General features: G+C 37.9%; 1 protein-coding gene across 1 annotated transcript; it reads left to right on the forward strand.

Annotated features, from left to right (window-relative positions):
• The first annotated feature begins 8,017 nt into the window (after positions 1-8,017).
• On the forward strand, positions 8,018-9,418 carry LOC131664366 (piggyBac transposable element-derived protein 4-like). Its single transcript, XM_058935409.1, has one exon. The coding sequence runs from the start codon at positions 8,018-8,020 to the stop codon at positions 9,416-9,418; it is 1,401 nt and encodes a 466-aa protein (XP_058791392.1).
• Positions 9,419-18,962: the final 9,544 nt, after the last annotated feature.

Raw genomic sequence — 18,962 nt, forward strand, 5'->3', positions numbered from 1 at the left:
TTACAAAAAGCCTATGGTGAGTCTGCTATGAAAAAAACAAGTGTTTACGAGTGGTATAAGCGTTTCCAAGATAGCCGCGAAGACGTTGAAGATGACGAACGCTCCGGTCGACCCAGCACGTCAACAATCGATGAAAATGTGAAAAAAGTGGAAAAAATGGTTCTGAATGTTCGCCGAAACACCATTAGAGAAGTTGCTGATGAAGTTGGCATATCAATTGGCTCATGTCATAACATTTTTTCAAATGTTTTGGGCATTAAACGGGTGGCAGCAAAATTCATTCCAAAACTGCTGAACTTTAACCAAAAAAACAATCGCATGAACATCGCTCAGGAGCTGTTAAGCGACGTTAACGACGATCCAAGTTTGCTTGAAAGGGTCATAACTGGTGATAAAACAAGGGGGTACGGTTATGATGTCGAAACCAAAACACAATCGTCCACCTGGAAGCATTCAACATCACCAAGAGCGAAAAAAGCACGTCAAGTTCGATCAAATGTGAAGGTTTTGCTTACAGTTTTCTTTGACTGCAGGGGCGTAGTGCATCATGAGTTCTTATCACAAGGGCGTACGGTTAATAAGGAGTATTACCTTGAAGTTATGCGACGTTTGCGTGAAGCAATCCGAAAAAAACGCCCCGATTTATGGAAAAACAATTCATGGCTTTTGCATCACGATAACGCACCTGCTCACTCGTCGTTGCTTGTTCGTAAATTTTTGGCCAAAAATAATACCGTAGTCGTGCCTCAACCTCCATATTCACCAGATATAGCTTCGTGTGACTTTTTCCTGTTCCCAAAGTTGAATAGACCCATGAAAGGACAGCGTTTTTCCTCAATTGAAGAAATAAAGGCCGAATCGCTGAGAGGGCTCAAGGACATACCAAAAAGTGAATATCAAGAGTGCTTCGAAGATTGGAAAAAACGCTGGCATAAGTGTATTATATCTGGGAGGGATTACTTTGAAGGGGACCACATTGATGTAAACGAATAAATAAATATTTTTTTGGAAAAACGATAATTGCGGGTACTTTTTGAACACACCTCGTATGTTTAAAAATAAAAAAAAATTACATACGCAAAACTATTTTTCCTTCTTTTGGTAAAGACTTATTACCCCCCCCCCCCCCCTCATATCATCTATGTCGCGTATAGCAACACTTCGACAAGGATAGTTACGATACGCTGGTTTGTGTAGCTAATCAATAACTCTTTAATGTTTCATGTTTTATTGTTTGATAATTATTTTAGGGCTGATATTTTCTTCTTTTCTAGAATTTCATTATATTTTATCAACAGATGATCCGATACATGATTTACTATTGCAGACTTATTCTCAAATTTTTGTTATACTTGAACAATTTTTTCGTTAACATTTCGAAATTCAGCCTGAATTAATTGAGATACAAAGTCTAAATTCACTGCGTCTTCAGATTGCTAAGTGTCAGTATCTACAGTGATTTTATATCCTATCCTGGGAGGACCGCGAGAGCCCTTTTCTTTGTTCAATTTACGACTGATTACGTCAACGCTCATTCTTATACTGATAGATAGAGTTTTCTCTCAATATATTTAACCTGATTCAAATAATTTTTCAATGATTGAGTGAATTTCACTAATGTGACTAGGATTACCAGCTGCTTGTTTAACTACAAGTAATATTAGTCGATCAACAAGCTCATTCGGGTCGTCCCAGTAGACATCGTCAAACGACGTTTCTTTTCTTTGTAGCGAGGTAGAAGACCACTTCCTTCAATAGACTTATACTTCATAGCATCACCGTTGTTGAGCGGTAAATGAGGACCAATGTAGGTTTTGAATTTTTCTACATGCTTATTTCGATAATCTGCATTTGAGTTAAATCGTTTTTGATGAGTGTTGGTGTTTTCAAGAATTTTCATATAATTTTCTTTATCTAATAAGCTAAATAATTTAGGATAAGTTTTTTTTACAAAAAAAGAAGTTCTATTAAAACAAAAGTCTTAGTGTATCTTTCATTATTCACTATCAATTTATCACTTTTGAAATAAATAGAAGAATTACCAATTACATACTTATTTTTATTTAGATGAACACCAAATGTTTTATCAAGATTACTTTTCACATCAGGCTCGTATAACATTCTAATGTAGTTTCGTGAAATTGAGTCATCGAGCAACTGTGATGAATACGTTTCTTCTAAATTTATAGCAGTAGTATCTATAGATTTATCATCAGCAGACTTATTAGTGTTATCGTCAGCACCAATACCAGATTCAAATGTAATATCTAACGGTCGTAGAGTATCTTATTTGTATTGCTATTAAAGTATGGATGTCTCTTAGAACTATTTGCTTTTGACTTGAATATTTTTTCAAAGGTAATTCTATTCTTTTTCGTTGACGATTAGTTAGTAGTAATAGTAGTAGTAGTAGTAGTTACAGCAATAATAGTTTTTTCAGTAACTGTCTTTACAAGCTTTTTCAATAAATCAACAACTAGTTTGAGTGTTTCTTTTAAATTCTTTTCTAAGTCTACTTTTCCATGTTTTATTAGCTGATATTTGTATCTGATTGCATCACGAACCTTAGTTAATTGTTGAAGTACTATCTTTTTTCGTTCAAAACTGTTAATAGTTGTATTGATCTATCTCTATTAATAACTAAAAATCTATGATTATTATCTCTCCAACATTTTGAACAAATGTCTGAAAGGCATGTCTGAATCATTGCAAAAGTATTTGATATTAACATCATCTTGTCGAAATAAAACTAGCAAATTCACATTATTCCTGATAAGATACTTTGGAATGCGTGTATACGATTGCCAAAAGTAAAAGCTATCTACTTTTTTATGTCATCCCATAAAAAAATGCTCTTACATTGTCTTGTTTCTCGGTTCAGATATCATCGAAAATCATAATGGAATTTGCTTCTGCTTTATCTAGTGAGATAACTGACTCATGCTCACTAAATGAGCAATATTGCACTCCATCTATCAGCTCCACTAAATTATAAATTCCTTAGAAATTTATACTTGGGTTGATTTAGTAACTTTGAATAAATATACACATTTTCAAATCTAAGACCATTTGGATGGATGATTAATGTTAGTAAACAGTTAGTTTTTCTACAGTTACTAGGTTCACAGAAAACTGTTCTTATATTATCTGGCAGTAGTTCGCCATGTCTTTTTTCTTGTTTTTCTGTCTCCGCTAATCTTGTGAAATTTATAACTTGAAGTTTGAGAGGCGGCTCCTTAAAATCCATGTTGTTTGAAAAAAGAAAGACTAGTGGAAACCTAGTGAACAACATCGTTAATAACTTACCTTTTGAAGTTCATTTACCTGGTTATCAGTACTATGGACCAAGAACTAAATTGAAAAAACGATTAACTTGAATCGGTAATTCTGGAAAAAATCCAGTAAACACTGCTTGTAAAGATCACAATATTGCATATTTTCTAAATAAAGAGAACATTGTAGTGAGAAACGAAGACAATGATATTTTAACTAAAAAGGCTTAGGTTATAGTTAGTGCTAAAGATGGTACTTTTGATGAGAAAGCAGCTGCTTTTGCTGTAGCAAACATGAAAGAAAAAAGTAATGGTATAGGAATCACAATGTCTAAAAAGATAGCAACAGCAGCAATGTGGAAAGAAACAAGGTAAATTTATTAAAGAACGGCAATCTGATAAAAAATGTAAAAAAAGTAAAAAACAAATGACATTATTGAAATAAACTGTAAAACCTGCTACGAAAAATACTCGTATAAAGGGTGTTAAAGAAGCGGTAAAAATGTTCGGAGGCAGGAGGTACATATACCACGTATTTTACCTATTCCAAGCTTTGGGTGGAGTTTTTTTTTAATTCCATTATTTGCCGCTTTGAGCGCCACTCTCGATGGACACTGCTTCAATAGCAAAAGCTGTCAACAGTACTCTGGCCGCTTAAAATGAATTGACAGAGGCTCCTAAATATAATAATACTATTAAAGCAATTGCTATAGGTATAGTTCTTTACTTAAACACACATAATATAGGTTATGGTATATATCTCAAACGGTATATCAATAGGAGAGGTCTAAAAAAAGCTCGAAGTAGATTTAACTAATCGTGCACTGACAGATTAGAAATAAAAAAATATGTTCAATTAATGAAAATTAATAATTTTTCGAGGAGTTTTCATGTGTAATGCTTTGCTAGCTAATGGATTCTCGATGTCAAGAGTCGGATATTGTGAATTTAGATGATAAGAATGGTCCAGATACTATTTGGATAGCCTACAGAAGGAGAGGAGATGAGGTTATATACTTTGATAGTCTTGATGACTTTCAACCGAACATAAATTCATTACTTTATCTTGATGGAGTTGATAGAGTTAAGTATAATTACGATAGATATCAAGAATTCAATACCTAAAATTGCGGTCATCTTTCTCTTCAATTTCTTTTTAATACGTTATTGTATAAAAACACGTATAGCTAAGAATGAAAGTCGTTTGTTCTACGATCATCATGGATAATAGACTGACGTTACTCTCAAGAACATCATTCGTCCTCGAAACAAATTATTTTCTACCAATTGAACTCATACCAAATAAAAACTATGTACTTGGGCGAGTAAGGTTACTGACATTCAACTTGATACCAAACATGGACGTTGGTAGTAATAAATTTTATATTGAAATTCAAGAAGAAATCATTTTACCGACTAGTTATGAGATAGAAGATATATAAAGTTTTTTCAAAGAAATCTTAATAAGAATATATCATTTAGCCTGAAACCAAAGAACAGTACTGTATTGTTATGTCCCAAGCAAGCCAAACATCAGACACTGATATGTTGTCGAAGTAGCAGTTTGCGAGTGACTTTTAGTTTTTCTCACGCAAACGGCTAACTACGCGGTTCCTCGCTTTCAGCAGCTTCGGTACGAATCGACCTCTAGACGGAATGTACATGTAAGTCGACGCCGTTTCCCGCGGAGAATGGAAGTCGCGTATAGCTTTCCATCTAATATGCGCTTTTGACAAAAGCACGTCGCGAAGGCGGGAGAAACAGTTCTTTTCTTTCACGCTTTCGCGAGAATTGCTGAATAGAATAAGCAACGACTCGCGAAGCTGATTAAGCAATTAGTCCATTGGCTGGTGACATTAGTTAATACGCCAGTGGGCGGGTGATCGCGGGGGCTTTATCCTCGATTGCAGGACTCGCGACACTCGGCAACCGGCAGTGAAACGGTAACAAGGTGCGCGAAACGTCGAAATAAAAAGGTGCCGATATCTCTTAAAATCAGTAAGGTTCATCTTAAACCGAAACATTTCTTTTCTTGTAAACGTCGAAGTAAAAGTGTAAATCTAATAAAAGTGTCGATATCTCTTAAAATCTGTAAGTTCAACTTAAACCGAAACTTCCGATAATCTCTCTCGTCTTGTGAAGTGACTGGCTGTGAGCGGTTCTTTAGGCACATTCCATTTCTTGTCAAACGTCGAACTGCAGATCGACAAATCGCAAAGGAAACAACAATCCAAAAGGTAGCGAAGGGTACCCGCTACGACAGGTTCTCCTCTTATTTCTTTTTCTTTCGATAATATTGCCAAGCTTCGCTTACTCTGGTCTGATTTTACAAGTAAATTTAATTAAGTATTTGTAAATTCCGGACGTAACAGTATGTAGTATTATTTAATGCAGTCGCGAAATAAATTTTGAACCGACGGATTCAGTTGAATCGATTATCGGCTTCACTTTATTTAAACTTACCTCAAACAAAATGCATAGTTTTGATTTGCGATGTTCTGATGCTTTGCGTATAGAGTGTAATATTACTACGGATGCTTATGTAAACGAACAAAAGTGCATACTATACATGAATTATTTCCAACCGTACCACTTAGATATAAGATTATAGAAGTACCTTCACACATCATTTAGTTTCCAGTCACCGTGAGAAGCATTGATCATTTACAGATACGTTTAAGAGCTATAATATCATAATGGGTATTGCATACAACAACAAGAATGTTTAAATTGGACGACGGTATATTAATAGACTGAAATATGAGACAGTGATCAGTCAAGAGCGAGCTATCCAAGAGCTCATACCTCGCAAAATTCAGTTCCTAAAAAGTTCCAAATTAAAAGTTATCGAAAATTGTCCTCATAGTGGAAAGTATTTTAGATATTAAGGTGTTGATTATCTTATCATTACAATATTAAAAAATGATTTGAATGCCGTCATAACTACACCTACTAATTTGCAAGAAGTAAATACTTATGAAAAAATTAATATTACTTTGAATAAGATTGAATATACAGGGTGGGCCATTTTAAATGACCCAGTCGATTTTCTCGGAAACTATGGGGGTTAGCGAAAAATAGTTTAGATGAAAGTTGCCCAACTTTGAGGGGGACATATCCCTGTGACCTTGCCTTTTACCTCTAAGGTCATGTTCAAGGTCATTGGAAGATTGGAAGGTCAACTTTGTTTTTTTAAATAGGAACCCCTATTTTTGACCCCGAATTCGGAAAGAGCGGGAAATTCTACGTTCAGATAAGGTAATATATGTGAGATTCGCATGAACCCCAAGGCCATGTACAGGTCATTTTTCCGGCCCGAATAATCTAGGACGCCTAAGGTTAAGCGTAAACTCTTCAAACAAGTTTCTTCAACTTTCAAGGGTACATATCTGTATGACCTTGCCTTTGAACTTTCAGGTTATGTTCAAGGTCATTCCGCCTTCATCTTCGGTTACAGACTAAGCTTCCGTTTTTATGTTTTTCTCATTAAAGAATTATGTAGATATATATTGTCATATTCTTACATCGCCATTCCAAAATTCAGATGATAATCTTAAAGTTATTATTTGTATTTTGTAATTACATAAAATCAGAATGATGTTACTTGTAAATTAAATATTCATTGCAAAAACTTACTAATGCAACATCATACTACAAATGTATGAAAAATTCTTCAACTTAACAAAAACAAAATAACTTCAATTCCTTTACGTTCCAAATTTTGGAAAATCATCAAAAGGAAATTAATCATGAAATTTGAGTAATTTTTCAAATTTTCTATTTCCATCAGTCTTGGAAATTCCGATTGAAATTACGTGATCTTAATTTTGTTTGAGTGACTGAAACCTCTAAAAATGCCTGACTATCAGCCGAATGAGATTATGGATATGTTATTGGTTTTAGGGACTAGTCATAATAATTATCGTGCTGCAGCTAGACTTTACGCTGAACGCTTTCCTCACCGACAACACCCAGATCATAGACAAATAAGTCGCATAACTCAGAGAGCTCGTCGTGGACGTTTGGTTAGGCAACGCAGGCGTCACGTGTATGACGTAAATGATGTACGTGTTCTGGTTGTTCTTGCAATCATTCACCTTGATCCTCATACCAGCAGTCGCCGAATTGAAAGAGGGCATGGTATAGCAAGAAGAACAGTTTTAAGAATTCTCAGAGTCCTAAAATATCATGCTTATCATATTACTTTGGTTCAGGATTTACAACCTGCACATTTCCAACAGCGAATTGCGTTTTGCCAATGAGCCTTACAGATGATACAGAATGATCCAATTTTATTCAACTATGTCCTTTTTTCTGATGAGGCTAAATTCCAAAGTGACGGAGAACTTAACCTTTTAAGGACGGGACTGGTCGATATATCGACCACATCGGATTGTTTCGAGGGTAATATTATATGTCGAATACAGGAAACATAGTGTTATCATTCTAAAAAGCATATTTGACCTTGAAATAGTGAGTTCAAATTTTTTATTCGGTATTTCGACCTGAAAATTGATATACCAACGTAGTTTGATGCTTTGAATACGAAACAAATAGTGTTGCGTTTGATAAAACGCATTTTCATAGTGTTTATTTGAACTATTTATTACTATTAGTTTCTTGGCAGATGAACACTTAGTTATTTTTCCTTGCGGAAGATTTTTTATTAATAATATTCTTATTATTTCATCATTCTCTTTATTGACGAAGTTGTCAAAAAATTACAAGCAATTACTTTTGATAAAATGGCTGATATTGAAGCTTCGGGTAGTGACGAGTTTGAACCTGAAATACAAGATTTGGAGAATGAGGAAATTCATGAAGTTGATTTGGTAGAAAGTGATTATGATGAGACTCAAATTTTTGAAAACGCGTATTTTTATCCATCAATCAAAGATTTTCAAGGTACTTCTGAAATAAATCCTAGCATCTCTATATCGGGGAATAAACCAATCAATTATTTTGAAAACTTTTTTGATTCCCCTCTGATTGAAAGAATAATAGATGAGACGAATCGCTATGAAGGTCAGAATCGTGAAGATCGGCAATCCCATCAGAAAACTTGGTCTCCTCTTACAAAAGATGAATTTGAACGTTTTCTTGGCCTTTCAATTCTAATGGGCCATATTCGAAAAGGTGACTTGAAAGATTATTGGTCTAAAGATCCTCTGCTTTATACTCCAATTTTCGGTCAAATAATGTCTCGTGATAGGTTTCTTGCAATCTTACGCCATTTACATTTTCATGATAATGAAGATACCTCGGAAATCGCTCACCATCCTTTAGTGAAAATAAAACCAATAATAGACCATCTACAATGTAAATTCTCAGCAGCTCTTATTCCAGGCAAAAATTTGTGCATAGATGAAAGCCTAGTATTATGGAAGGGCAGGCTTCGATTCAAGCAGTATATTCCTTTGAAAAGAAATCGGTTTGGCATCAAACTGTTTGAATTAGTAGACTGTGAGACTGGATTCATTTTGGGCTTTGTTGTCTACAATGGCGCTGATACGGATTATCAGAAGTTTGATTTGGGTGTTACTGAGGATATTGTCGCTCACTTCTTACAACCTTATTTTTACAAGGGTCATGTCATATACATAGATAACTGGTATACATCTCCCATATTGGCAGAATTTTTGCATGATCGAGATACAGGCATGTGTGGCACGGTAAAAAGAAATAGGAAAGGAATGCCAAAATTAGAAAATAAATTAGAGCGAGGGGAAATTCAAGTTGCTCATAATAATTTGTGGATGACAATCAGATGGCAAGATAAGCGTAGTGTTTGCATGCTTACAACTGAACCTGAGTTCTGTACCACTGGCAAGAAACACTATCAAACCAATGAGGATATTATAAAACCACGATGCATCCATGAATACAACCAAAATATGGGTGGTGTTGACAATGTAGATAGACAATTGTCTATAACCGAAACAGTTAGAAAAACAACAAAGTGGTATCGCAAGTTATTTTTCCATCTTATTGATCTAAGTTTATCTAATGCTTATTCTTTATATAAAATTAGAAATGAAGGACCAATGCCCTTTCCTTCATTCCGATTATCGGTTGTTAGATCATTATTGAAATTGGATAATACTAATGATAGCATTTCTCGTCTTTTAGCCCTACTACTCGATTAGTTGGTCGTCATTTTCCAAGGTTTGCTACAAGTCGAAGGTGTCACTTGTGTGCTTTACGTAAAATTACTAGTCGAACAAAATACATGTGCTCTGATTGTGATATTCCTTTATGCGTAGCTCCATGTTTTGAAGAATATCACACAAAAGAGACATTATCATAAAGTCAAATATTTAGAGGTGAGATGCAAGAGGACTTACGGAAATAAAGCACCCCAACGTGAGAGGCAAGGGAACTCACGAAAATCAAGCACCCCAACGTGAGAGGCAAGGGGACTCACGAAAATCAAGCACCCCAAAGGGATCAAATTTTCGCCACATCCACGCTGTTGATCCTGGGTCATGCTGAGAGCGAAAACTGATACATTTCTTGTGATAAAAATGCATGTAATGCATACAAAAACGTAGAGATATCATTTTTGGACTAAAATAGTACAAGTAATGAAGATGACTTTGAAATACAATTTTCAAGGTCTCGGATGTCTCCTGAACATTTTCTGATATTTTTTTCGTATTCAGCGCATCCAAATACGTCTAAAAGCACTCCTAACTCGCCGAATCAAAATTTTTATATTCAACTTCGAATTTGACCTTGAAATGCGGTTTTCAAGGTCGAGAATGTCTCCTGAACATTTTTCATGACTTTTTTCGTATTCAGTGCATCCAAATACGTAGAAAAGCATTCCTAACTCGCCAAATTAAATTTTTAACATTGGACTTTACGTTCCAGACGGGACTGGTCGATATATCGACCACCAATTTTGTCAGGCACTCATATTACCTCATTTGAACGTAGAATTTTCCACTCTTTTCGAATCCGCTGTCAAAAATAGGGGTTCCTATTTAAAAAAACAAAGTTGACCTTCAAATGACCTTGAACATGACCTTAGAGGTCAAAGGCAAGGTCACAGGGATATGTCCCCCTCAAAGTTGGGCAACTTTCATCTGAACTATTTTTGGCTAACCCCCACAGTTTCCGAGAAAATCGACTGGGTCATTTAAAATGGCCCACCCTGTATGTAGTAGTAGCCGATAAAGAAAAAATCAAACTGCTTAATCAAATTGGTCGTGATAGAGCAATCACTATGTGTTATCGCACTTGTGAATTATACGAGTATCACAAATTACCTCACACATCAAAACCTTTTTGGAGTGTGAAAACATCAAATCGATTGGAAAAACCTCGCTCCATTATTTTAGCCTTTCAAACTTAACAAAAAAATGAACCGAGCACTAATATAAGCAGATTTGATCACTGTAACATTAGCAATGTATAAAACTATTTCTTAATTTACAATCCTATTCATCGGGAAATCTTAATGTAAATATTGAACAAAATCAGTATGCAGTACATTCAAATATGTATTCTATTTTTCAAAGTTCATATTATGGAAAAGAAAATTAACCATTGCCTAATAAAACAGATTTCATCGAGAAATTACATTTAATCGTGGTAGCTTGTTCGAAACAAAACGAATCTATTAAAAATGCGCCTGTCGACGTACGCCTCGAGCTTAACATAAAAGAAGATTTTCTTCACAACACTGCCGACTGTTGTCTAATTCTACATGATCGAATTATACAGTATAATTCAATGAATGATGATATCAAAAAAATAATTTAAGATTCTACAACTATAAGTTTATATAACACTGTGTAAAAATATAAAACAAAATAAATAGTAATGATGTTATGAAAAAATATCCTGTTTTTAAATTATTTCTGAATAAATATTTTTGAAAATTTAAATAGATTAGCTTTGTTTACTGTTATTCAACCCCACAAAGATCAGTCTCCAGTCCTCAACTAGGCTAGCAGTAGCGCTTTAAAGGCATGGGAAACAGTATTCCCTCTACGAGAGAGCAAGAGCGAAAGAGAGAGAGAGAGAGAGAGAATAGCGCCACCCTTCTATCTCCGCATTAATCTGTCTATAAATTCTACTGTTCAAAAAACTAATTTGTCCTGAAACATATAATTATGCATAGAGCCTAGTTTTTAGGGATAAATTTGTCCTGAAAGATACATGCGCGCCACCAAGCCACGATGAATCAAACGAGAGAGAGAGAGAGAGAGAGAGAGTTATCATGTGTTCGGACCCTATACCAAATATGTAGCTAGTATATATATACACACACTGACTAGTGCCATACAGATACCAGTGTCTGCCCGGGAAACCGCATCCCCTCAGCGAGATATATAGGTATATATACATATAGAGAGCGAGAGAGAGAGAGAGAGATAAGGCACGCACTCCCCATTACCGTGTGCTACCAAGCCACGCTGAATCAGAACGAGAGAGAGCACGTGTTTTCTACCTCTGCGCGCTTTCAAACCATCCGGAGCTATAACTATAGAGAACGCGTTCGTCTCATCACCACGCGTTCGGGTCCTATGCCAAATATGTAGCTAGTATATACACTAAGAACTGTATAAGATACATATACCAGTAGCTCCAATGATAGAGCCGGCCTGTGGACCCATAGAACGCGGATTCGATTCCACGACGCGTCCGTTCATTTCTTGAAAAAATATTGTGGCTCTGCCGAACACACGATGAAGCGTTCTTTCTATATTCATTATTAAGTCAACAATAAAAATAGTAATTACAATGAAATCAATTTGTCTCTAAATTAATTAATTCTACTGATCAAAAATTCAAGACACTCTTCCTTGCTAAAGAAACGGAAACCACGCACGTCATTACACCTGTCTTACCTGATAAATCATGTATTTACCTTACATATATCGCTTCATCTCAGAAACATATACCCTAGTCGTGCGGTGTTTGCTATCTGTTGGTAACTCATAATTTTTGGGCAAAATTACCGAATTTATGTTATCGTGAGCGGCTTTAATCGGTCTCTAAACCGTAAACTAAGATTCGGTGCTACCACTGATACCTGTGTACACGAATCTAGCAGCGCTGTATAGACCTGTCCACCTATGTCGACTTTAATATAAAAAACCTATTCTCTACGACCGTGACTAACGTTGCATTTGATTCATCTGTCGTTTGTTTAGGAAATCTTGAGTTACACTCAGACTCTTCCCTCACCGAAACGGACGGTGCGTCGGTACCAACGATCGAACGTTCACACAAGACATCATCTTCAGTAAACTCAAATTCATTGCATGACCGTGACCCTCGTCGCAGCCCGCTCCAACATGAGCGCAGCGTTTGAGATCGCTGTATCGCAAATTAAATTTCCGATCGATTCATTTTTATTTCCAAAGGCAATGGCCTTATTTCCCGGGCCAACTAACCGCCACGCACTAATTACCTGAACCGACCGTATCCTGCGCATTTATCAAGGGCTATAAGTCGCGTGATTTGGCGTCTCGACACTTCGAACGGACTTCTGCGACTATCTGTATCAAATCACCTTTATTTATCTGTTGTGATCCATTGCTGGTCTTGCTAGGGAAATCCACACCTACGTTACTTTTTGACGAAGTCTCCCTAATATTCGCTGACCGGCGAACGCGATCTTCACACTCTCTTTCTGGTCACTACTCAATTCTACACTTCCTGCACTATCTTCTTCCAAACTCTTATACTCTACAATAATCACACACTTGACTTTAGTATTCTTACATTCCTATCTACTACCCTGACGGAGAGAGGTGGAGTCAAACCGACAGTTTCTGCCTCGTTCTCGCCTTTTTTCTCACCTTGACTCGATTTATCCCCCTAATAGTGCCTTTGCTTCTTGCACAAATCACCTTCTCTACCTGAATGGCGCAAAGAGCGATCGAAGGATCCTACAATAAGGTTTCCCTGCTTTACTTGATTACATGTAGGACACCCTCTAAAAACAAACGTGACGGACCAACATACCTGACATACATCTCAGTAGCTCACGCTCAGTAGCTCAGGGCAATTATTAACATAATGTTTTGATTGTCGACACTTACAGCAGACGGCAAGTAGATCAACCGGAGCTACTGGACATTGCGCCTTTCTATGTTCTACCATGTTGCAATTAAAACAGGGTTCTATATACGGTCTATTTGAATTGTGTAAAGGTGCCACCTTTTAGATCACGCTACGACAGGATTAAGCTATGAGCTACACCTGCAGCCGAAGCTAGCGAAGCCTGCGCGTTCTGCTGAGTAAGCGCGGATTCTTTCGCAGGTCGATTTATCACTGGCAACTGCTGCTTATTGGTCGTAGCTACGGTAATCTCATCTCCCTGATTTTCATCCTTTTTATCTTGCTTTTTCCTCAGCTGTTACGCTTTCTTTTTAGATGGTTCTATCGTTTAAACCTCTTCAACTGCTTGGTTAAGTTCCTCTATTATCTCTACCGATTTCTGCCTACCCTGAAACTTTTTGGCCCTAGTATATGCAGATTCTGGTATCAACGTTGCGTTCTTAGTTGTTCTTTTCCAACGTGCCTTATGATTTTCTAATGACATACCCGACTCTTTAAATTCATTTAAAGTCTTTAAAGGTTTTCGTTTCGAGATATCTCTTATAACTCGAATATAGGTCTTCAACGATTATCGCTAGTAGTCGCCTTACTGAATCTGGTAGGACGAATTGGCGTAAAATCATCTGACATGCCGCGACGTAATCCGCGATGTTCTCGTCTTCGCCTTACATTCTCTGCTGAAATTCACCATAGAGCTGCTCTCTATTTATTCAATAATAAAATTCGATTGATAAACTCTTTCTGAAGTCCTTAAACGTTTTCCGTATGCCGCGATTCATCTCGTGCCACGATTGCGCTTTGTCACAAAACGCTGTACCTATCGCTATTAGTATCTCTCCATCACATAGCATAGGCAGTCGATCAAACTTGACAAAAAACTCAACGTACTCATACTGTTTTTGTCCGAAAAACGAAGAGATCACGGATTGAGCGTACTCACCTCATCCACAGGTATACCGTTGATATACTTTACTCACGGAAAGTTGCGCTCTTTACTCAATCTCTCTATTCTAATTACTCTCTTTTTTGTCGGGAACTCACTTATATTAGTATCGCAACTATTCAAATTAGAAAAACACATAGTCGTATCAGAGTTATCACGATACCTCCAATTTTGCGCTTTACCTTGACTGCATTATACGAACCGTACTCATCCTAGAGGCTATCGAGCTCTTATCTGATAACACAGGTATACACGCCTCACCTTTGATAGCTGCCCGCACCTCGTATTCCCAATCCTCAATCTATAAATTTATCTTAGGCGCTGTGACGGGGAGAGGGAGACGGAAACATCATTGGCTTTTCTTCCGGCCTCAACCGCCACCAGTGGCGCAGTCAGCCGATCGTTGCAGCTTAAATTTGTTGAACGCTAGTTACCGTCCTCGCGTTAGGAGGACGAGTAGCGCTGCGAATCGGTTCTGGTCACTAAATGTCGGGTCGCTGATGGCCTCGCACTGGCCTCGCTGGCCACCTATCAATGTAAGAGGGAGCGCCAAAGTCTATCTAGCGTACGAAAAGAAATGCGGGCGGCGGCTAGTCAAAATGTCGGGGCAGGGACTCTTCTCAGAAGCAGGTCTTAGGAGCGGTATCTCAAGGCACCATATTATCAATGAAGAGTAGTGAGGGGTTCGATCTCACGCGCACACAAAATGGCATCGCAGCGTCGACGCGCTAGCCGGCTTCGCGTAACCCGATCGCGGTAGCTACGGGGGAATGCGGAGTCTCAAGGTACAAGGTTAATTCAATTACAATACAGAGTTCACGAAAATTAAGTATTTATTAGGCCAGTAATGATCGGTTTCTCCAGGTCAGCCCAAAATCAGTCACGTCATAACTCGCGGGAGGAAAATACTAAAGATGCGTAGTCGTCGCGCCCCGATACGCATTGAGCTTTCCTTTGTTAGATACGGAAATTTCTACCCACGGTAGTCTATTTTACGCTAGAATTTCACCGCGAATTCCGCGAATGGCGCACAGCGACGCGATCACGATCTATCCTCGCGACGAGCGCGGCTCGGGTCAGAAATCGAACGGAAAAAGAAGGAAATTGAGAAAAAACCAAGCGAATGATGGCCACGAAAAGGTCTCGCGCACTCCTGTTCACTCCAAATCAAGCTTGCAATGAGCGGTTAAATGAACACTCCCGTTAACCGGTGGGCAATCAGCGGTATCACGAAGGTCGGGCGACACTGGTCGGTTGGCGGCGGTCTGGGTTGCGGATAACGCTAAGCAAAGAAGAAAAATAGAGGTACTCACTCTTATCAGTACTGATGGACTCAATGGACTGGGGGAAACACCGTCTCGCAATTCCTCTCGCTCTATTCCGCTGTATTGCTCCGAATCAGCTTGTATCTAAAGGCTCTATGTCTCTCCCTGCAAACACGCGCACTCTCTCTCCTATATTTTAGTTCTTTGACCTTTATAGCTAATCTGACGTTCGGCCTTCTGCACTTCTACACTAATCTGCTGCTCAGCTATTACTGTCGCGGCTTACGCGACATCGCGTCGTGTCTCTTCGATTACCTCCCCTTACGGTCGCGGGTTTTTATTTGATTGGTCGAAACTGTCGTCAAGTCGATCATCAGCGCCGTCTATTATAGCTTTTTAGCCCACGCAATTTTATTACTGGTTGGGTTTTAGCGCCTAATTTCCTTATTTATCGATCTATCCCTATCTTACTCTATGATTGGTCGGTCAAGTCGCGCGCGTTGGTCAGTTCCTCGTCGTTATCATTTATCTATTTCTCGCGCACGCTCCCCAGTCCTACCGATTTATCCTACGAGAGTATCAGTAGCACCTATTTTGCTCACACGCATATCCTAACTTATTTCCTCTTGTTTTTGTGTGTGAAAGTGTGTGTGTGGGAGTGTAAGGGTGGTGCGCATCGATTGGGCGGGTCCTGAGAGGTGTTTTCGTGAGGTCTCGGGGCTGTTTATATACGCTTATGTGAGCTAAACGGCATCGGTTGATCGTTCGTCCGCGTCCTCTTGTCGGAAGAGTATTTCGCGCGAGCCCTGTAGATAAGGTTTTTCGCGTAATAACGCATCATGACAGCGCCAAGTACGAGTATGTTGTACTCGATGATCTGCTCAGATTGGTCGTGATAAGCGCACTACCTGCTTGGCCTGGGCTGCCCTACTATCCATTGTCTCTCTTTCTACCCTGTAGACTGCCTTTGCATCGTTTGTGATGCCCTGCCTAACTTCACGCGTATGTATCCAACGAGACACTACTGTAAGGGCCCTCTAGATTTAGTTTAACGCCGGCGCCAACGCAGTTTGTCACGCGCGGCTATACTTCTGCCCGGCGACTGATATTGCTTAGAGAGAGGCAACCGCTAAAAGCGCAGCAGCCATCGCCAGCTCATCACCCAAGTTTATGCTTTACGCGCTGTCCGCCGCTGCTTCTTGCTGTTCGTCACATAGCTTATCCGAAATTTGGCCTGACACGAAATGATCCGAATGCAATAGTGGCCGTAACTCTAGTTGCTCTTTTATCATAAAAAATCGAAGTTATCGGTCCTGCAGCTCTTTCAAATAGCCACGCAAACTAAGTCCGCGATAGCGCATTAATTCTAATAGAACAGCCGGTTCTGTTCAATCGATTTTACGCTTAACATTTTTCGCATGTGAATCAGATAATAGTCTATGCATGGTTATCTCGTTCCTACACGCTAACGATATTATCGCGTTTGAAAGAAAATTTTTCGTAAACAGGTTGAAAAGCGAGCTACATGGACAAAATGCTTCAACCTCGAACTACGTAATTCGATATTTCTTCAAATACCTTATATAATTTCTTCCTAGACTCTGTACTAGCAAAAGATTGTTTTACTTAGATTAAAAGAAAGAAACGATCGAGTACTAGAAATTCATTGTATTAACATATACGAATATCAAGCAGCAAAGGAAAATTCTCAAGTTAAAATCAAGGAAAACAAAAGCGGTGCTGTGCCCGCATCCGGTCTCAAAGCGACTCGATGACGCATACGCGAGATCACCTGATTTTTCAACCAAGAAGAAGTCACTAGCGACAATAACAAAGACATCTGAAATACCAAAACAAAATGCCTTCGCGAATGTTCTTCGCGCACTAACTTTGCTCTTAGCATACAAAGAAATTCTTTTCTTCGTACAAATAATCCGAAAAAATAGTTAAACCGACTATTTTCTCCATTCCTTCTTCAATTGCTGTTTTCTACAAACAATGCCATGTAACACAGAAGTGCGTCGCTACCAATTTTTTATAAAAAAAAATAAGAGAGGCACTTTCGATCTCAGCAATCAAAGAGAAAAAAGAGGAAAAGGTTTATAAATAATTACACATATCATTTATCAAAATACAAAATCTTATTTCTAACTAACAAATTCAATATAAACCTCTTACCACTAAGAAAGAATAAAATCGAACGTGCATGAATACAATAGTCGTAACTGGAACAAAGTTAGATGTAAACTGCTCGGCGGGTGAACTCCTTAGCAGCTCACTATCTGTCACCCGCTCTTAATATATGAAGCCGCGGCCTTCTCGCGGTCCTCGGCTCGCGCTCTCTTTCATACCCACTTCACCTATATTTTTAGATAACATGCGACGCAACGTTTATCGGTTGTACCTTGTACATCTGCCTAGACCTACATAGTGCGTGCGCTTTCTCTCTGTCTCTCTCTCGCTCACTCACTTTCACTCTCTCTACTGAAGCCCTTAAAATTTTTTCAGCCATTTCTTGGCAATTATCAACGCTGAATTAAAAGACCAAGTATTAAGCGCATTTATAATATTCGCCCAACACTGACCAGTGTTCCTTATCGAGAAAAGGGAGAGAGACAGATGAAAAGCAAGCATATTGCTTGCTGCCGTCACATAAGTATCTATTACACCTAAAATTTATCTATTTACGATACAGCTCTAGTAGCTAAAGTGGTTTCCAGAATTTTCAGTTTCTATTATTTGATATCACATCAAAAATGGCTAATAATAGAGGAGAGTCTGAATAACAATAAGAAGTAGATTCTGATAATGAGATTAGCGAAATATATCCTGATGATATTGATTACATTCCAGTTCTACAAATATTTTGCGATAGGTTTTTTTCCGTCTATAAAACCATTCGTTTCACAATCTAGTGTACGAGAAAATATCAGATTAAAGGGAACCTTAGGGTATACCTATTCATTATTTGGAATTATTTTTCCATAATTTTCTTCTCGACTTTATTTGTGAAGGAACCAATTATTATTATCATCAATTCCCAAACCGTATCTGAGAATATGAAGGAATGGGAAGATTTATACAGAAAAGAACTTCTATAATTTTTTGCCTTCTATTTTAATGAAAACCCTAAAAAAGGAGATCTGAAAGATTACATAGACCAAAAAAAAATGTAATTACCAATTAAATCAAAGTACCTATAAGAGGTGTGTTCAAAAAGTAAGGTGAATTTTCAAATTGAGTGGGCTAAGTAGATTCAATCATCGATATTTTTTTTAATTATGTTGGTATACATGTTCCTCGTATATGCTCACAGTTTCAGCCAGTTTGTATGTTTACATTTTTTTTGTGAGACAGAAACGTTAGACGTGTTTCTTGTACTCGGCGATGATCTGCTGTCGAAAA

The sequence above is a fragment of the Phymastichus coffea genome, unplaced genomic scaffold (assembly GCF_024137745.1).
Source record: "Phymastichus coffea isolate CEN01 unplaced genomic scaffold, Cenicafe_Pcof_1.1 PCOF00003, whole genome shotgun sequence".
NCBI classification, from domain to species: Eukaryota; Metazoa; Arthropoda; class Insecta; order Hymenoptera; family Eulophidae; genus Phymastichus; species Phymastichus coffea.